Source organism: Agelaius tricolor, unplaced genomic scaffold (genome assembly GCF_023055355.1).
Source record: "Agelaius tricolor isolate 1412-34295 unplaced genomic scaffold, bAgeTri1.0.p SCAF_14, whole genome shotgun sequence".
NCBI lineage: Eukaryota > Metazoa > Chordata > Aves > Passeriformes > Icteridae > Agelaius > Agelaius tricolor.
In genome coordinates, this window is record NW_027269274.1 from 588,927 (window position 1) to 609,603 (window position 20,677).

Below are 20,677 nucleotides of genomic sequence, written 5' to 3' on the forward strand. Positions count from 1 at the left end.
TCAGGCCTCTCCTGCACTCCCAGTAATTCACAGGGAGTCTTACCCTGGCAGAGAGGTGCAGGGAGGTCTGCTACCCTTGCATTGCAAAGGCTGAGAAGTGCTTCATGTTTAGGAACGGGGAAAGGCAGCAATGAAGTGATAAATACAGCAGCAGAACAACCCTAACAGTTTTCAGCAAAGGAATGAAGTCCTAACAATGGGCATTTTGGTGGCAAAGCAGCAGACATATGGCACAAGGGACTGGCAGCAATTTGTATCCAAACTGCTCCCAAATCCTTTTCCTAGTCCCAAGTCCCTTTCCAAGCTGAAAAATGCTAAATCTGTGCAGGAGAGCTGGAATGTCAACTAAGACACACTTCTATTAATGTGTTGACTCTCTTGCCTTCAGATTTCACCTGATTTACTCACTTTTGTCTGCATAGGAATGCAAATTGTTGTTTCCTATTTGTCAGCCCCTGCCTGTGACCTCCATAGCAGGTCTCAGGTGGGATACAGAGCACTGCAGTTACACACGGATTAACTGCCCAGGGAATCACTGAGAGAAACCAGGCACTGGAAAGGAAAGTCATTTCCCACTGAGAAGGAAGGGTCTTAGCCTTTCCTGGGGCTGGCATGTTGCTTCTGGGCTCTTGCTGCTACTCGTTCTCAAAATGCTCAGCATCCTCATGTTTCTGCAAGCAGCTGAATTAATTTAATTCAGCTTTTTTTTTCTTCTTTTATTTTTTTTTTTCCTTTGGTTTATTTAGAATGGTTGGGAAAGGAATTGCACCCAGGCTAAGAACCAAAGAGCCAAAGAGTGACTCTAAGGCCCAAAGCTGGCAATGGAATACGCTGTTGGGAGACAGTCAAAGAGAGTAGAAGGTATTACAGACCTATCACTGTGTTTATTGTCAGTGTGGGAGTTTTTATACTGGAGCAGTTTGGAGCTAGTGAGATTACTCATGATTTTTCTAACATTTACTGGATCAGCATCAGTGTCCAAATGGGAGATATCTCCATGTGCAAAACAATGTCTCTGAAATGTCAGCAAGTGTTGCTTGTTGCTGTTGGCAGAGGGCCCAAACCAGCAAAGGCCAATTCACCACTGGCTCATTCCCTGACTCCGTGTCCCTGTCCCAGGGCAGGGCTGTGCTGTTCACCTGCTGCCTCCTCTCCCAGGTGCCTGTCAGCAGCCACTGTCATTTCATCCTGCCCTCAGGTCAGGCCCAACTCAATCAGCATTGGCTTGCTATGAAATGCCCAGAGTGATTTTATTCATCATGTTCATCTTAAAGCACTCCAGGAGAAAGTTTAAATATTATTTCTGGCTCCTTTGGCTGCTAACTCTCACAGCATTTTCATGGAAGTTTCCACGCTGCTCTGTAAAACAGTAAGATGCTTTTGGCTGACTTATGTTGGCCTAAAATCATTGCAGTAGACTGAAAAACAAAAAAAGAAAAAAGGATTTCATTTGTGCTTTCAAGTAATTTCTGTGTGAAATGACCAGGTACTTGTGGAGCTGTGGCACAGCCAAAGCAGCAAAGGTTGTGTTTGAGGGACCTGCCAGCACAACCCCTGCTAGGGTGATAGATTGCTTCAGCACATGGGTTGGGAACATTTTGACCAGTGAAAGGCTGTGAGCATTTCCTGAGGCCTGGAGGGCTGCAAGGGAGGCTCCAGCATCTCTGGCTGCACATGAGGCTGCCAAGGGAATGGCAGGGGGCTGGTGGGACCATAGCTAGCACAGAGGCTTTAGCCAAAAACATGACAGGAAATGGAAACCAGCACCTCTGGAGCCGCCTCTGCAGCCTGCTGTCTTTGAATATCGCAGTGCAAGCACCAGCAGGTCCCGCAGGGCTGAGCCCACACCCCTCGAGGTGCTCTGGTACTCCAGGACATCCTCTGGCTGCTCCAGCCCTGCTTTTGCCTGGGCTAGAGTTAATTCTCTTCCCAGTGGCTGGAATGGGGCCGTGTTTGGGATTTGTGCTGAACACAGTGATTATAAATAGAGACGTTTTTGCCCTCTCTGAGCAGGGCTCACACAGAACCAAGGCCTTTCCTGCTCCTCGTACTGCCACACTGGCACGAAAGCTGGGACAGCATGGGAGGCTGGGAGGGCAAACAGCCAGGAAAGGTGATCCCAGCTGCCCCAAGGGATGCTCCAGACCACAGGACATCATGCTCAGTCCAAAGGTGGAGTCATTGGAGTTTGTCTTCCCAAGTTACTGCAGCTTGAGATGGAGCCCTGCTGTCCTGGAGGTGGCTGAACACCTGACTGCCCATGGAGACAGTGAATGAATTTCTTTACTTTGCTTGTGTGTGTGGCTTTTGCTTCACCTATTAAACTGTTTTTATCTCAACCCACAAGTTTTCTCACTTTTGCTCTTCTGATTCTATCACCAGTCTCATTGGTGGGTAGTGAGGGAGTGGCTGTGTGAGGCTTGGGTGCTGACTGGGGTTAAACCACGATGATGTGGGACCTTTTGTTCCAAAAGTCTCAACAGCAGACTAAATTTAGCCCTGGAGAAATCAATAAATGGTTGCCAACTTTAACACAAGAGTACAGCAAGGTCAATGTTAAATATTTCTGAACAATTTTACCCATGGTTTCAGGTTCTTCTCCTTTCCAGTTGGGAATGACATGATGAGAAACTTTCCACTGCTTTAAATATTAAGGAATCTCTGAGAATACTTAGAAACAATTAACTCAAAATGTTCTCTGTTTTGGGGTTTGGTATTTTCTTTTTAAGTACAGCATGTTCTTCTGCTGATTTTCCAGCCAATCTACATGCTGGTGTCCGGACGCTTGTTTCTGTGGTGCATTTGTACATCTATAGTGAAGAATGTCCAGTGACACACAGACACATGAGGCAGACCTCAGTGGAGTGTTAGGTTTTAGTTTCAAGATCCATGTACTACAGGCAGCTGAGGATGAGCTGTTTTTTTGTTGGGGCCTGGAGGAAGAAATAGGCCTTTCTGCACGAGGCCCTGAGCACCACGGGGGAACAAATGCTCTTTACATTATTAACTTGTGCACAACAGATGGGAATTATATGAAACCCCACTTAAATATTTCATCTCAACAACACAAGTGAAAATCAGTAGATTTTGGAGACTTGCTTTGTGTCAGGCTGCTCCACCTCCTGCTAAGCTTTTCCATACATTTCTCTGCTAACAGAACAGGGCAACAAGTGTATGAAAATGCAATTGGGACCTGCTGGTATTTTAATTGAAATGAGTATTTCAGGGGCTCAGAAGGAGGAGATGTGTTCTGTGTATAATAACAAGTTGTAGCTTGGTCGTTCAGCAAGATAAAGCCGTTCATTCCTGCTCCACAGAAGCCCAGAGTGGCACTGAAACAGCCGAGCAGGGAGGGGTTGCTGCCCCCAGGCAGGGCTGAAGGAGCCTCGGTGGCTCTGCCCTGGGGGGCAGCCCCAGCACCGCATCCCAACGGGAAATACACAAATGCTCACACAGCCCGGGCTAAAGGGAGCATCCTGCCATGCACCCGAGCAGGTGATGCTCCCCAGCTTCTGCAGCGTGCAGGATTCAGCTGAGAGCACAGATTTTCCAGGGTTCTTTTATATGGTGCTATTACCGTGGAAATAGTTTAAATTGTGTTTTATTCAGCAGCAGTCTGTATGGATGGTGCTTGGCTGTGAATTCACTGCCCTTTGTTCTTCGTCAGTCCACTTAAACAAAAAATAAACATGTTGCTGCAGAAATGAGCCCATGAACTCTCTGTGCCCATTCCTGGGTGAGTTCGTTCCCATCCAATAAACTCCTGTCAGAATGTGTGAACCAAGATCTGCCCTGTGCATGAGGGAATGAAGAGAACAGAAAATTGTAGGAGTTTCATTAATTAGGTCACAGCTCACAGAGAAAGCAGAAATGGATTCCTTAAGGTGAAAAGAACAGGCACTTAAGTGGCAATGACTATTCTGTAAAATCTAGTACTTTCGGCAAGGGACAGGCAGTAATCAGATCCACTCAAATATATAAATTCAGAGACTCACAGTGCCCAAGGCCAGCAGAGAGCATTGTGATGGTTTATTCTGACCTCCTCCATCATGGGGGTCATGGAGTATCCTTTATACAGATATATATGAGTGTTGCTGAGTGCCAATTGAGGGAGCTGGGCTTGATTCAAAAATCAGACTAGCTCAGATCAGGAGCAAGAACATAGAAATTGCACTGCTACAAAAAAACTCATAGGAAAAATCAGGCACAGGTGCACAGAGTTTTCAGGGAAGAGCACGTTTGAGTCAGCAGCAGCTGCAAAAAGCGAAGGGCTTAAAACACACCTGTGACATGAAGTAAGCAGAGGGAGGTAGTGCTGTTCCGTGGAGTATTATAAAAAACGGCTACATGTGCTTCATGTGTGTGCGTAAAAACCTCTACCACAGCAAGTGTAGCCAACAGCAATATCGTTAACAGTGTGAAGCGTGCCGGGCAGCGGGGCGGTCGGGCCGGGTCCGCCGGCACAGCTGCACCGACCCTGCCCTTGCAGCTGGATCCCACCCCCGGGGCCTTCATTTCCCCGAGCTCGGCAAGGCCGAACCTGCCCAGAGCCCGGGGGGAACGCTCAGCCCTCACCGCTCACTGCCCGACGCTTGGGCGCCTTTCAGCCATTCCGCTTCACTGCCGTGCCCGTGGTTCCATCCCCGCTCCCATCCTCGTTCCCGATCCCCATTCCCGGCGGTTCCATCCCCGCTCCCGTTCCCCGTAGTTCCCGTTCCCGTTGGTTCCCATTCCCGTTGGTTCCCATTGCCGTTCCCCATCCCCGTTACCCGTAGTTCCCGTTGGTTGCCCGTTCCCATCCCCGTTCCCGGCAGTTCCCGTTGGTCCCCGCTCCCATCCCCGTTCCTGTTCCCCGTAGTTCCCGTCCCCGTTCCCGGCAGTTCCCGGCGGTTCCTGTTCCCGTTGGTTCCCGCTCCCATCCCCGTTCCCGGCGGTTCCCGGCGGTTCCCGCTCCCATCCCCGTTCCCGGCGGTTCCCATTGGTTCCCCGTTCCCCATCCCCATCCCCGTTCCCGGCGGTTCCCGGCGGTTCCTGTTCCCGTTGGTTCCCGCTCCCATCCCCGTTCCCGGCGGTTCCCATTGGTTCCCCGTTCCCCATCCCCGTTCCCGGCGGTTCCCCATCCCCGTTCCCGGCAGTTCCCGGCGGTTCCTGTTCCCGTTGGTTCCCGCTCCCATCCCCGTTCCCGGCGGTTCCCATTGGTTCCCCGTTCCCCATCCCCGGCAGTTCCCGGCGGTTCCCGGCGCTGCCGGAAGCGCGGCCGGAAGCGCGCGGGGCCCGCCGGCGGCGGAGCGGGGCCGTGGGGCGGCACGGATGGCGCTGGCCATGCCCCTGCTGGAGCCGCCCTGGCCGCCCGGCCTGGCTCCGCTCAAGGTGCGTGCGGGGCCGGGCGGGGGTCCCGGGGCCGGGCCCCGGGCGGTGCCGCTCGGCCCGCGCTGCCGGGCCTGCCGCGGCCAGCCCCGCTCAGCCCGCTCTCCTTGCAGGCCGTGGATGACTTGCTGCGCTGCGGGATTTGCTTCGACTACTTCAGCATCGCCGTGATCATCCCGCAGTGCTCGCACAGCTGTGAGTGCCGGGCGGGGGCTGTGTGTCTGTCTGTGTGTCCGGGGTGTCTGCCGGGAGAGGCCGGGAGCTGGGATTGTTCCGCCCGGCAGAGAGAAGGCGCTGGAGCCTGCAGCAAACGTGGACAGAAACTGCAAGGGCCCGGAGTACCAGCACGAGGGGCAATGGCTTCCCACGGGCAGAGCACAGGGTTCGATTAGAGATCCAGAGGAAGCTTCCCTGGCAGGGTGGGAGGCCCTGGCACAGGTGCCCAGAGCAGCTGGGGCTGCCCCTGGATCCCCGGCAGTGCCCAAGGCCAGGATGGACATTGGAGCTTGGAGCAGCCTGGGACAGCGAGAGGGGTCCCTGCCATGGCAGGGGACGGCACTGGCTGGGCTTTGGGGTCCGTCCCTTCCCCCCCAAACCATTCTAGGGTTCTGTGGTTCTCTTTGCCATGGAAGCTGGGAGGAGCTTTGCAAGATGGAAGCAGCCAGAACCTTCCCTTGTGTAGTTCCTGCTGTAATACAAACATGTGGCATCTGGCATTCTGCATTTAAATATCTTTCTTATAATCTTGGGGGTGGTACAAATGCAAAGCTCTATGTGCAGAGTATTAAAAGCTCAAATTTTCCATGCTGCTCTGTCTGCCCTGGGAGATATCTGCTGGAACTTGGCCCCAAGTGCTTTGCTGAAGCCAGATTAGGAGGGAGGTACCTTGCCTTTTCTCACGTTAAAATAAATGTTTGTGATTGTTTGGTTCAGAAACTGTAGCACTTCCTTCCGTGAAGGGGGACATTGTAGTTCGGCAGTGAAGTTTCGCTTGGCAAAGCTGTCACCATTGAAGCCAGTGTGGGGAGCCACAAAACTGGAAATTCTCTTCACTTGCTGGTGGTGCAGCCTGCCTGGGGCACAGTGGCTCCAAGCAGCAATCATTGCACACGTGGGTGTCAGATGCTGCCAGCCTGGATCTGCCACTTCATTCTTTTCATACAGTTAAAGTTTGTTTCTTTATGGGTTTCTCACCCTATTTCACTTCTTACTATGTATGTAGTAATTTTTGAGCATTTAGATGGATTTGTGGTTTTAGGTGTTAATTGGTGCATTGGACCAGGTTGGATTTGGCTTGGAGCAACCTGGTCTAGTGGAAAGTGTCCCTGCCCGTGGCAGGGGGTGGGATGAAATGAGCTTTAAGGTCCCTCCCAACCCAAACCATTCTGGGATTAATTAATGCTTCTGCTGCTTTTCTGATGCAGTCCCAGAGGGTGTATGAAATACAGATCTCTTTCAGGAGCTGGTGCTGAGACTCTCATCCATGATGATCTGGGAATGTTTTCCTGGAGAATGATGAGACTTTTAAAATCCTGAAGTGGCCGTGAAAGCTCATGGAGAAGTTGACAAAGTGTAACAAACGCAGAAATTTACTCTGACAGTGTGGCATGTTTTACCACCCCATCTGCTGAGGCATCCTGCCATGCTGAGGTGGCATTAAGCTGTCTCTCAGCATTTCAGTGCTGTCTCCCCTCCTTTTTAGCCTCCTCTTTCAACAACAAATTGGTATTGTTTTGGGAAGGGGCAGAAGAGCCTGGGGAAAAGAGGGGATTGTGAGTTTGTGTGGAGGGATAGGATGTAAGAAAATAAAGATAGTGCAGAAAGCAATCTCACCCCTGAGGAGTTGCAGCTGTACTGGTCACCAAAGATTAGGAACAGGCCTGCCCTTAATAGGCCACAGCTGTGTCCAGTAAGGAGCTGAGGGCTACAAAAGAGGGGGTTAGGTGGTTGAGAAAGAGTTGGAGTTTATTGGTTGTGCTGTGAAGAGAGATGGAGTTTGTTGGTTGTACTGTGAAAAGATGCCCATGAGAAATCATGAGAAGGTATGGGGACTTTTGCAATAAGATGGCAACAAGTTTGTCTGGGGCTATGCAGGAAAATGGAAGTGATCAGCATTAGTCATGTCAAAAACCCAGCGTGGTGAGGGAGTGAGCAGTGCAACCACTGCTGGAGTGGTGGGGGCTGATGAAGGGTTTCTTGCACTGGGGAACAAAAGGAAACAAACATCAGCTTTAGGTGGAGGAGCTGATATTTGATGTTGAAACACGTTTGCATAAAATATGGATTGTTTTGTAACAATGATAATCTCAATTCCATGTAAAAATGGTGTGTTTTCAATATTTGTGTATTGTGGAGTAGCTTGCATGTATTGTACAAGGAAATACACGAGCAAGGATGTGGAACTGCATTTGGAATAATGTTCAAAATGATGTGTTTCCTTTTTCCAGATTGTTCCCTCTGTATCCGCAAGTCTTTGTCCTACAAAACCCAGTGTCCAACGTGCTGTGTGGTAAGCGTGGTTTTGGTTTGGTTTTTGCCCCTCGGTTTATTTTTTTTCTTTTGGCAAATCTCAGGAGCTTTTCCCTTTGGGCCACACCAAATAATCAATTCTGATTGCATGGGCAAAGCGTGGTGCTCTTGCACCTGGAATTCCCCTGTTCCAGAAGCACTCCTCTGTCAGTGCAGGCAGAAGTGGATGGAGCATCAGGCCTGGGCTTGGCTCAGGGCTGTGTGTACAATCTGCCACAAAACATTTAATGTTAATTTGTTAACACATGCCATCATTTAAACAAGCAGTGCTGAAACATAATCGCTTTATTTTCTGTGTGTGAGTGGCTCCATTTCATCTCAAATTAAAAAAAATAATAAAAGCTTTGTTTAAAAGAAGAGCAGAGAGAGTTGCAATGAGGTAAAAATCAGAAATTGTTTAAAAAGAATGAATTGAATGCACAAAGGCATCTCATAATTAATATTTTCATTCCATAATCAGAAGATTAACATTTCCCTTCATCAATTTTCATGCTTTGTTGCTTAAGGTTCTTACCACCTTCAGAAGATGGTTTGGTTTGGTTTTCAAAATCATTAGACCTGTGCTGCAGTAAACCATTGTTGGAGCCTGGGCAGACTGGGCTTTGTTTCTTTAGCTTTATGCTTTGTTTTTACCTGTTACCTTAATGTCCCAGACTTAAGTTCTCAGGCAGTTATTTTAATATGAGATATTTTTGAGGAAGAGGTGTTTACCCTTTAAGCACCTTAATCCCTGTAGCACTTTGGTGGGGGTAGTTGAGGCATGGAGCCAAGAAGCAAGTTATTGATCACTTGAACGTTTTGTGGGCACTTGGCTGCTTTCACTGCATTTGAATGTTTGTTTGTTTTGGTTTTTTTGTTTTTTTTTTCTTTTCTCTTTCTTTCTTTTATAGGCAGTCTCAGAATCTGACCTGAAAAACAACCGGATTTTAGATGATCTAGTGAAGAGCTTTAATTCTGCAAGGTATTGATGTAGTTTTATAGCTGCTCTCTCTGGTTTGGCAGCTGGCAAGGTGTGACTGTGTGTGACCAAGCTCAGAGCCCTGGAGGGGAGTGTGTGAGAACTGAGCAAAACAATTGTGGTGTCACAGAAGCATTGCCCAGGATGAATGTTCACACTTTGGGAAAATCCTGCAGTGTTCTGGCTGAAGGGTGCTGCACACTCAAGTGATGTGGAGGTTTTACAAGCTTGTTTTGGTTCTGCTTCTGGTTAGCTGCTCTGGAAGTTGCAGTCCCTGCCAATGTGTAGGAAGTCATCAGATATGTCAGGATTCTCTGGGGGAAATAATGATAGTAAAGATTTTCTTCAGGATCCTTCCTATGTGTGCAGAGGAGATTCTGAATAGAAGGATTTTGTCCAGTGGTTATGGTCACCTTGCAAGAGCATCTTTGGGTGAAGTCACTGGCTAGGAAAAATACAGCTGTTGAAAGACTGAAAATGTGAGTTTTCTTGGGTAAGGAAAGTAATGGAGTGCCGTGCTTTCAGCTTGATTTCTTAGCTACTTTTCTTGTTTTTAAGTCATTTTTAAGCTTCACATCCCTTTAAGAGACAGGAACAACAGAATAAATATGACTTGGTAAAATATCACAACATGTATCACAGATGATGATACATCAGTAGATACATGAAGCTCCTGTGTCTCTTTGCTTTTGATGAGAAGCTACTCAGTGATTTGCTGGGAATTCTGTGGGTGTTCCTGTCTCTGTACCAGACAAATGCCCTTTCATCTTTTTCTCTGAGATTAACTTGGAGCTGGAAGTCAATGAGACTCTTGGCTTCGTAAGTGACAAGAAGCATAGTTCAGTTGATGGCTTTGTTTCATGAGAGAATTTTTCTCTGATGAAGATCATAGAATGTAGATAGATCTAATCTTCTATATGACCACTCCTGGATTTAATTGATTTATTTGAGTAATTTAAATCTTACAGTTCCCCTGTTTCAGCTTGAATTCTGGTGCTTCCTAGTGATAAATGGATTACTATTTTTTTTGCTAACGTCTAATTTTGTGGGGAACAAGTAGTGCTGACTTGGATCCATTATGATATTGAATCTTAAATGTTAATTTTTTTTTGACTTGTTTAATGGATCAGTATAAATCTTACCAGTGAGAGTAGCTCAATAACCTTTCCTTTTGTGACTTGGAGTTCCAGTCCATTTCTCACATGAAGCTGGATCAGTGGGGCTGTGGAGCCCAGTCTGGGCTGGGTGGGGAAGGCTCCCTGCTGGCTGCTCTGATGGGACAGACCCCTGGGGCAGCAGGCAGTGGGCAGTGTGGTGTCCAGGGCTCGGTACCTGGCCTGGGGCTGTGGATGCCCTGAGCTGGGGGGACACTGCTTATCTGGAGAGTGTCCCAGGGCACGAGCCTCATGCAGTCAGAGCAGCACTGCTCTCTGTCCTGCTGCTGCTGGAACAGGACAGGTCTTCTGTCTCCCCCTCCTTCTCCATCTGCTTTGTCTCCCCTTGGCTGTCCCCAGAACCAAATCCACAGTCCAGGGGTTGAAGGAATCAGCATGTTTGAAAGATCAAGTATGTTCTAACTTGACTTTGAGCCTTGGGTAGTTTGATGTTTATGAAAATTAGGCCTTAAATCTTCTCAGCATTTCACAAAGTGCAAACCCATTTCTTAAGTCAGGCCTGGAGGGGAAGAAAATGGTAATGTTGGTGGCACTTAGCAGAGTGAAAGCTGTGCTCCAAGGTCAGTGTGAGCAGGGAATGGGAATCATTCCAGGCAGACTGAGCCTGATCCCGTTTGTGCTCTGCTCAGGATTAGGTGTGTGCCCCCTAGGTGGGGTGTTTGCAGGGAATGGGGATCATTCCAGGCAGACCAAGTGCTGATCCTGTTTTGCTCTGCTCAGCATTGGGTGTGTGCCCCCTAGATGGGGTCTTTGCAGGGAGTGGGGCTCATTCCAGGCAGACTGAGCCTGATCCCATTTGTGCTCTGCTCAGGATTGGGTGTGTGCATGCTGTGGGGGGTGTTTGCAGGGAATGGGGATCATTCCAGGCAGACCAAGTGCTGATCCTGTTTTGCTCTGCTCAGCATTGGGTGTGTGCATGCTGTGGGGGGTGTTTGCAGGGAATGGGGATCATTCCAGGCAGACTGAGCCTGATCCCGTTTTGCTCTGCTCAGCATTGGGTGTGTGCCCCCTAGATGGGGTCTTTGCAGGGAGTGGGGCTCATTCCAGGCAGACTGAGCCTGATCCCGTTTTGCTCTGCTCAGCATTGGGTGTGTGCGTGCTGTGGGGGGTGTTTGCAGGGAATGGGAATCATTCCAGGCAGACTGAGCCTGATCCCGTTTTGCTCTGCTCAGCATTGGGTGTGTGCGTGCTGTGGGGGGTGTGTGGGAATGCAGCTCCCTCCCTGTGCAGGGGTGGGCTCTCAGTGGCACTGGGGCTGTCCGTGGGTGTTCCTGTGAGTGCAGGGAGAGGAGCAGGCTGAGCAGGCTCCAGTGGCTGTGCAGTGCCCTGGTGAGGGCACACCCTGACCCCAGTGGGGCAGGAGCTTGGGGGCATTGCTGTGAGCACTGTTCTGTTCCCTCACCTGTCTGTGCTCTGGGGCAGAACTCATGGCTCTGGCCAGGCCAGGAGAGAAAGATGAGGAGCAGTATTTGCATGAGCTGACCTTAATGAAGACTTCTCTTATCAGTTGCAGTGAGGCCAGTACCTTTAAAAATAACAGGCGAAGTTTTGTGTGAAGTGTAAAGAATTGATATCATTGCCCTCTACTAAAGAGATTATTTTGAGAAAATTTGTCAGTTTCTGCATCACTTTGTTAAATAGAAAGTCCTTGCTGAAAAGAATCTCTGTTTTTCTTCATACGTAGGGAAGAAAAATGTCTTTACTGTCAAGTTTATCTTGTTTCCTAGTCAGGGGGACAGGTAGTGAGTCAGAGGAATAAACACATCGACTCTGGGTGCTGGAGAGAGCAGGTGCTGTCATTGCTGATACAGTGATTGAGCAGGAATGCAGGAGGAATTTCAAGGAGATACATTGCTTTTAGTGCAGTTGGGACTGTTCTGTGTGAGTTCTTGCTAGGAAAATTCACAGCTCCATCTCTTCCTTGGAATTTATTTATGAGGAAGCCTTAGATTCCCAACAGCTCTGCTTCATTGCTGCTTCAGCAAGAGAGAAGTAAACAGACTGTAAAATGGGAACCAGGAGCCTGATGAAGGACACTTAGTTTTTGTGGGTGTTACAGATCTGAAGGAAAAAAGTGGGAAGCTGTTTATGCTGTTGTTGAAGCAGGGGGAGGATGTTTAGAAACCATCCATCTTAGTTAAAGAGGTGATTTTTACCTCCCTGCCCTGACCCGTCTCAGCGACTGAGGGAGGATGGGGCTGGCAGGAGGGTTTGGGTAGTGGCTGTTCTGACACCTGCTTGATTCATCTCTCAGCCTTCAAAGGGAAGGACACTGCTCTGCTCATAAACTGAGCATTGTCAGCTGTGCTGCAGTTACTGCTTTGTGCCAGGAAGGTAAAATTCTGTCAGCTCAGAGCTCGTAGCAGTCTGTTAAGTTCTTAGAGTATCACAGATAATGCTGAGACTGTACACAATATGCAGAGGTTTTTGACCACGAGGTTTGCCATAGGATCAGCTCCCAGGTTTGCCATAGGATCAGCCAGGCTGGGGCTGGCAGAGGCTGGACCCTTCCATCACTGTGTGCTTTCTCTGGGCTTGCTGGATGATGGATGAGCTTCTAGTTGAGTCATGCTTGTCTGAATCTCTCCAATCGCCCCTGTCAGAGTTTCTGTGATTACTGAGAAGTTTGAGTGCTTCACTCTGGTGCTGAGGGAGGGAGGCAGGTGACAATGTTCTGTCCTAGAGCCCAGGGCTGTGCCAGGAGCGTCTGCTGTGCCCTGGCCCTTCTGTCCCTGGGGTGTGGGACTGTGAGATGTTGTCACCCAGCTGCTCATGAGCCCAAAAACCTCATTCTGGGAGAAGCCAGTGTGTTCCTCCTCTTTTGCCCTCAGTCCTGGGATTTTCACAGCCCCAAGAGAGCGTGTGTTGGCACACAGGTTTTCAGGTTCCTCCCACATGCAGTGTGCTAGCCGTGTGCTTTCTCCTGCGTGCTCCTAGGCAGCAGCTGCTGCAGTTGGTGTTGGAGGCTCCCCCGGCTCCATCCCCCCCGGCCCACAGCCACCTGAGTCCTGGTTCTCAGCCGGAGTCTGAGCAGGTGCCAGGCATTGACAGCTCCCTGAGCAAGGACAAAGTCTGCACCTCCACGAAGGCAGGCGGCCTGGCATGGACTGGTGAGAAGAGTCTCAAAACTGAGGAGCACCATGGCCTACACAGCACTTCTGCAGAGCTTGGTGGTAAAGACAGCAAAGTGATTGCACAAGAGATTCCTGGGTGCACCCAAAGTCATGAAAAGCCTTCTACATCTGTGCTCAAAGGAGACAAGAAAGGTGAGGTGCTTGATTTCTGGTTGTGTCCTGCTCTCTCCCCCACGTGGGGCTGGCTGCATGTGTTAGAGCACTCGTCCCATTTCTCCTGTGGTTCTGCTCTGTGCTGGCACATCCAGCTCCTTCCCCCTTAACTGGCCCGTGTGCCTTCACAGCCCTGCTCCAAGTGTGTTCTTCACAAAAAGCTTCAGCTGCTGCCAAGGAGTTAAATGGAATTCAGCGCTTATGGATTCCTTTGCTTTGAGTAACAACACGGAAAAACAATAGTTGTGCAACAGTCTTAGTAAAAATGAAGTAATTTCTCTTCTCCTTCCCCCTAATGACTAGACAGACACTGGCATTTATTCTGCTCTTGTATCCTTGAGCAGGTTATTTTATAATGTGTTTGTTATTTGAGGGGTGAACCTGAACTCAAAATGAGCATGGCAGCAGTTCTGTTAATATTTTTTTTGTTTCCACACTCTCTAAAAGAGTCATCTGCTTTTTTCTTTGTAATTCTAGAGAGTTAAGGTGAATTTACTTTGAAGCACAAAAAAGCTCATTTATACCAATCAACCACAATAAAGTGGCAGAATCCTCTTAGTTCTGATGTGCTGGCAGCCATCCTATTGACCTAGCTAAAAGCCTAAATTAAAACAAAACACTATGTAGGAGTACACCCCTGGTTCTTATTAGTTCAAATTTAGCTGCTGTTTTGTGTAATGATTTATTCATCTGGAACTCTGAAGTTCATATGTATTCATTAGCTGGATGGATCCTGCTGAAAGAGGTGCCACAGCCAGGAAGGGAGCCAGGGGAAACCAGTCATGGTTTTACATCAGACCTGCTTGTGTTGATAAGTTAAACTCACGTGAAGTTTTACTGTGTGTTTATTTTTGAGCAATTAAAACTTTCACTTGCTTCCCATTCTATGATCTTTTTGAATCTTTGAGTGTGCAGCACATGGAAATTATTTCCACAGATGCAAAGTAGTTGGTCAGACAGTATTTGTGAAACACCTGCAGTGAGAGGGTTTAGTGTTATTTGTCCCTGTTCTGAGAACTCAGGTGTAACTTCCAGCACCGTAACAGACAGCTCAGGGCTAGTGTGCTTTGTTACTGCCCCAACTGTTAGTTTTGTTTTAGAGGAAAACATTGGCTCTTTGCTGTTACATCCACATAGTAAATTCCTTCTCCCTTGCTTTCAGTGGAATGTCCTGTTTGTGAGGTTGCTATTCTGGAGCAATACATAAACAAACATCTGGACAGCTGCTTGACCAGAGGGGAGAAGAAGGACAGCCTGCGAAGGTAAGGAGCAGCTCTGAGAGCTCCAAACGTGTGTGGCTGCTTTGAGCATGGCTGGACTGAGAGCTGTGTGCTGCTGGGGTGTATTACTGGTGGTTTGTGTTTGGTTCTGGCTTCCCTGCTGTGTGGAGCACTCTGAAATCACTGTGGGCATTGTCCCCCCTTGGGAAAGAGTGTGCATTGCCAGCTCAGTCACTCTTTGGCTTTTAGTGGCAGGAAAACAGTGGCCAATGCTTTAAAAAGTTCATCACAGGGAGAGCTTGGTCTGTGTGTTGTTCTTGTCACCTTTCTGCTCCCTGGCATTAAAATTCCCCTCAGATAACACTGGTTCCCATTTTTCATTTGCTGAAGGAATTGCTTCCTTCCGTTCAGGTGTGCCAAGAGACATTTTCTTCAATAGCTGTCAAGTTAAAGAATAAAAATTGCACCTTTCTCTCCTCTCTGTGGGGCTGTTGAGGTTTCCTGAAGATCTTGATTTCCATAAGATTAATTCATTCCTTTGGCTTTGTGCCCCTGCCCCAGCATTGGTCATGGTCACCACATTCACATCAGAAGTGGAGTTTCAATTTGTTTTACTTACAGCAGAAATTTAGGCTGCTTTTATTTCTGACTGATCAGACTGAAGTTTAGGCTGTTGTTATTTCTGACTGATCAGACTGAAGGACTGGGAGGATTTGTACTTCAATGCTTGTTTTCCCAATTCCCCTGAAACTTGAATTAGAAAGTAATTTTATGTTAAAGCTCTTGTTTTGCCCAGTCATGCCTAGGGCACAATCTGTAAGCTAAAGGACTTTCAAGATAAAAAAATGGTAAATGAATATTGAAATCTGATGTTACATTTAATTTCCATTTGGAATGGTTGAGTGCTTTCTCTGTTCTTAATAAATGGACAAATAAGCCAGATCTGTCCTTGGTGTCACGCCCATGTCCCTAACAGGATTTAAAGTTCTGCTTATTTAATCTCTAGGCTGCTTGGGCCTTCAGCTGGTGTCAGAGCAGACCCTGCCCTGGGGCTGGCCCTGCTGGGCAGAGCCTGCTGGGTGCTGTTTGGTGCTGGAAGCAGCACATCCCCAGTGCTTCCCTGAGGAGTGTGAGCTCTGTTTGTTCTCAACCCAGGCTGTGTTGACAGCTGAGCAGTTCCAGAATGAGCTGCTCAGTCAGCCCCCAGAGCTCCACAGGGGTAATTCCAACATGTGAATGCGTTTCCAGGGAACACTGTGTTTCTCAAGCATGGGGAAACCCAACCAACATTAGGATTTAAACCTGTTGTGAGGTGTTTTCCTGTGGCTGGCTGCTGGAAAGCTGTCAGCACACTTTAGGTCATGCTGCTGGTGAGCTGGAATACACAACAAGCTTCTGTAGGACTTTCAAAAGATTTACTTTAATTATTCAGTGAAATTTTTTATATTTCCCAAAAGAATCTGAAAAAAGCTTCCCTGAAGAGTGTATTGTGGTAATCCATCTTCTGTTTACCAGCCATGCTACAGGGCTGGATGAGAGTAAATGAATTATTGACAGTTTCTGTGTAAAACTTTTTTTTTTAACCTTGAAATTTTCAATGTGCTAAGTTGAAAGTGCTGAATAGTTTTCAAATAAATCTATCATTTTCACAGTGGAAAGCTGTTAGCTGCTCTCTAATCCAGAGTAATGCAGCTGAGCTTTATTTTGCTGCAGAAAGAAAAATGTCTAATTAAATGCTGTTCCTCTGTGAATTACTGCAGTTGCAGAAGATGAGTAAGGCTGCAGATGGGTTTTGGCCCCTTTGTTTTTCCTGGTTTGAGAGTATCTCACCAGGAGGTGTAGGGCAGCCTGAGCTAATTTGACAGGAGGAAATGTTCTGCTAATTTTAGGTGACAAAAGTTGTGCTAGGACTTGAATTTTCTCTGGCAGTTTCCTGTAATTAAGATGTTTTCCCCAGCTGTGCCAGGAATGTTGGGTCCTGACAGAAAGCAGTGGAAAGCAGTAAGTTTTGGATTTAGATGTTATTCCTCTGGGAGCACTGTTACTTATCTTTAATGTCTCTGTATCACCAAACCACCCTTCTGTTAGCTGAGAGCTGCTGCCTTCGGGTACATGACTATTTTTCTCAAAGACATTTTTCCAGAAAGCTGAAAAATCTCCTAATTTGAGTTTTGGCTTGGTGTTTTAATACTTTTAATATTTCTCCAGCTGATTCAAGTAAGCCATGGCCAGCACTGGGGTGGAAAACCCAATGTGTATGTTCTTTCATGTGTATGTTATCCTGAGTGGATGAGGTACCCTTAAGTAATTGTAAGTAGTTTGATTTTCATAGGAGTATTAATTAAATAAAGTCTCTTGTTTTCCTTTGGCAGTTCTGACCACAAAAGGAAGCTGATGTCCAAAGTTGTTTATAACCTGCTGTCGGATCGGGATCTGAGGAAGAAGCTCAAGGAGCACGGTCTGTCCACCTCTGGGACCCGCCAGCAGCTCATCAAGAGGCACCAGGAGTTTGTGCACATGTACAATGCTCAGTGTGATTCCCTGAACCCCAAATCTGGTGAGTGAGAGGCTGCAGGGAGGCTGCTGCCATCCCAAACCAGCAGTCTGCATTTCCCCTTCTGCTGGCTCTCAGGGTAGGCATAACACTGGGAGAACTGGAGCTGGAAGGATTTGTGTTGGTAAGTCCAGATCAGTGCAGAATGCTGCTTTAACCTGCTGGGGGTGCTTGGGCTGAGCCCACACTCAGTGCTGCTGGTGGATGGAGTGGCACCCAGCCTGTGCCTCGCTCACCCAGAGGGCAGCAAGAGTGCTGGGGTGTGTGGTGTGCACTCCAGCTGCTCTCCCCAGTAATGCCAAACCCCTCCTGTGTCCAGAGCCTGTGGCCAGTAGTGCCAAACCCCTCCTGTGTTCAGAGCCTGTGGCCAGTAGTGCCAAACCCCTCCTGTGTCCAGAGCCTGTGCCCAGTAATGCCAAACCCCTCCTGTGTTCAGAGCCTGTGCCCAGTAATGCCAAACCCCTCCTGTGTTCAGAGCCTGTGCCCAGTAATGCCAAACCCCTCCTGTGTTCAGAGCCTGTGCCCAGTAATGCCAAACCCCTCCTGTGTTCAGAGCCTGTGCACAAAGGGTGAATTATTAAAGCCACACTTAAGATGCAGACGTGCATTTTGGGTGGTAGCAGAGAGCCTGAGGTCGCTGTGGAACACCAATAGCTGAGCTTCTGAGGAAGCACAGGTGCCAAATTCCTGGAGTGTGCTTAAACCAGTTTGGAACAGGTTTTATTCTTTCACAGCTTAATGAGCTTTTGTTCTGCCTGCTTCGCTGTCTGGTGAAGTGTTTGTTTTAATAACTGCCCACAGCTGCTTGGCAGTTCTGTGGAGATGATGAAATGCAGAAAGAGATTTGTAGAAGTAAATGTCAAAGTAAACTGTGCAGGATTCTGCATAGCTGTGGCTCTAGTTAAATGTTACAGTTATGTTGTTTATAGGCTTTGGATGTGTCTGACACTTGGTGAAGTTGGTTGTAATTCCTCTGTGCGCTGTCCCCTTGAGTCTGCACATGGTTCTGTTGCCCTGGAGGGTGGTTTGGGGGACAAAGTAAGATAAACAGTAGATGCAATTATTGTGTCTTCCATTGAAACATCCAATGTGAAATGGAAAATCTGAATGGCAGCCTGTGTGCCACAAGCACTGTTGTGTGCAGGAGGGAAGGTTGGTAGGATGTGGAAAGTCAGCACGTTTGCCTGGGATTGGAGCCTGAGCTTTCCCTCTTGGAGGGCTAATGCTGTTTGTGTTTTAAATGCAGGGTAGTTTCAGTCTGTGCTGTTACAGCTTTTTATTACCCAGCTCCTGTTTCAGTGATCCCTTTCTTGTATTTCCAAACAGTTGCAGAGGTTGTTAAAGAGCTGGAAAAGAATGAGAAGATTCGGGTTCAGCTAGAGTGTAATAAACCTGGTGAAAATGTAAGTGACTGCTCTTAGTTCTCACAGAGGGGTGGCCAGCAGAAACTGCAGAGAGGGCACTGGGAATGTCTGCCTATTGCTTTATTGTGGGAATTCCCAGCTTGCATATTGGAATTCACATTCAGCATCCTGTAGTGAACCTGATTTTCTCACACCACACATTTGTCGTGGGCAGTCCTGGGTGCACTGCTGAGCTTTATGCCCAAACCCTTTAAGTAGGAGCAATTTTTGACTGCAGTAAACATTCTTGAGTTAAGTTCTCCTTGGCCATGCTGGAAGATTTTGACCCTTCATGGCAGTGTGGGGAATATTTTGCTTCCTAGAATTCTCTAGGATTTAGCTAGCAAATTCCATGCTTCCGTATCTGCAAGGACGCCTGTTCTCTTCCCATGACATCTGATACTGTGGTGACTTTTGAAGCCTGTTTGCTGCACAGTGGTAGGAATATGTATAATTATATAATATGCTGAGTGTTACATGGGCTGGCTTGGTCCTGGTGACTCGGTGGAAGCAGGGCAGGACACTGTGGACATGTTCTGGAAATGTGGATTAATGTGATGAGGTACTGAAAGCTGGGGGGGAAAACAAACAGTTGCTTCTTGCAGTTAAGTCTGTAATTTCAAAGTCTGCAGCTTTAACATCTTCTTATTTATGTTAAAAACATTTGTGTGATTTCTGTAGAGCTTGACCTTCACAAAGGACCAGACAGAGGAAGAAATAGATGAGATCCACACTGAATATCGTAAGTAACATGCAAATTTCACCTCATTTTGCTTTTAAATCTACCGTTTTTTTCCTTTGAGCTGAAATGCACACACTGATTGCCTCCAAAGGCTTCTCTATTTATGCACTTTGTTCTTTCTTAGCGTGCTGCCGTGTTTGCCTGCCATGGAAGCAGCAGAGCAGGGTGTGGGATGTGCAGTTGTGTGGTCACTGCTCTGGAAGCCTTCCTGAGCCCACCAGGGCACTGGCCTTCCTGCTCCTGGTTTCATTTTCTTGGCCTGTTGTACACATTTAGAACAAAATATATTAAATACTGTCTTAATTTTTCAAAGACAGGTATTTGATTGAGTTTGGATTGCTAAGAGGGCATGACTACAAGACTAATCACTTGAAGATCTTGATAGTCTCGAGCAGGTTAACTGAAAATTGAGAAGTTAAAAAAAATAGGAAAAAGGGGAAGATAGAAAAGTATTTTAATGGGAAGATATGGTTTTAAAATTAATAAAAAATACTGACCAAAGAGGCAAATGGTAAGTGGTGTCAGGTAATTATTTCTCATAATAAGGAAGAAATCATAAGCATGAAAAAAGAACTGTATGTTAAAATTCAAAAACAGTTTGAGATTAAAGAATTCTTATCAAATGCCATTATTTCACCATAAAACAGATGGACTTTAAACTTTAAAAAGCTTTGTTGCACAATGCTTTTTTTTTCTTTTATTTTACAGCATTTGCACCCTAGACCCTAATTCCCAGCTGAATGAATGAATGAACTCTGGTGTAAATTCTGAATAAAAACCCTCAGATATATTTTTGTTCTGCTTTTCCATATGAAAAAACACACTGGGGCTGTGAACAGCCTTGGGGAAAGGCAGGACAAACTGTTTGGGAGAAAACACTTTTTTTCTGCTTCTTTGCATTTCCCCAGGCTCTAGGCAATTTGCACATTGCACTGTTGGCTTTTTTTTTTGCTGTTTATGAAATAGCAATTAATACTTTGGCTTGAGGAACCTGAGGATGGGAGCTCTGCCTGGCACTTAGAGCCACTGTCATTTCCTTCTGCCCCACAGGACTCAGGGACACCCTCAGCCCACTCTGCTTTTTTTGTGGTCTCTATTTAAAGAGTTAAAAGTCTACAGGAAAGGAAATACATCTGTGAAAAAAAAAATATTTGGTTGCCTTTTCTGCTATAAATCTTTTCATTTGCCATGTTCTTTGGAGGTCTGCTGCTTTGTCTCGTGTTTTAAATATTTGTTGTTCTGTCTGGGGCTGGTTTACGTTGCTGCAGTTTGGTGGGATGTGCTTGGGGTGTTGTTTCAGCACCACAGTGATTTACAGCGTAGCTGAGCAGTGCTTGTGTGCCAGGACATTTCTTTTCAGAAAGCTTTGTAGTTCTGCCATGAGCCAGCACAACAAAAGATAGTAATGCTGGAAAAACTGAAGTGCCAGAGGAATTCCGTAA

The 20,677-nt window shown here is 47.2% G+C and overlaps 1 protein-coding gene across 3 annotated transcripts in view; it reads left to right on the forward strand.

Moving 5' to 3' along the window:
* Window positions 1-5,152: 5,152 nt before the first annotated feature.
* The window catches only part of RAD18 (RAD18 E3 ubiquitin protein ligase), a 35,652-nt gene continuing 20,127 nt past the window's right edge, over window positions 5,153-20,677 (forward strand). For all 3 annotated transcript variants that reach the window (XM_071439276.1, XM_071439277.1, XM_071439278.1), the window contains exons 1-9: window positions 5,153-5,370; window positions 5,481-5,562; window positions 7,815-7,876; window positions 8,787-8,857; window positions 12,967-13,295; window positions 14,479-14,578; window positions 16,909-17,093; window positions 18,417-18,493; window positions 19,175-19,235. In XM_071439276.1, coding sequence (XP_071295377.1) covers window positions 5,311-5,370; window positions 5,481-5,562; window positions 7,815-7,876; window positions 8,787-8,857; window positions 12,967-13,295; window positions 14,479-14,578; window positions 16,909-17,093; window positions 18,417-18,493; window positions 19,175-19,235 — 1,027 coding nt within the window. In that variant the 5' untranslated portion in view covers window positions 5,153-5,310. The remainder of the gene's footprint in view (window positions 5,371-5,480; window positions 5,563-7,814; window positions 7,877-8,786; window positions 8,858-12,966; window positions 13,296-14,478; window positions 14,579-16,908; window positions 17,094-18,416; window positions 18,494-19,174; window positions 19,236-20,677) is intronic.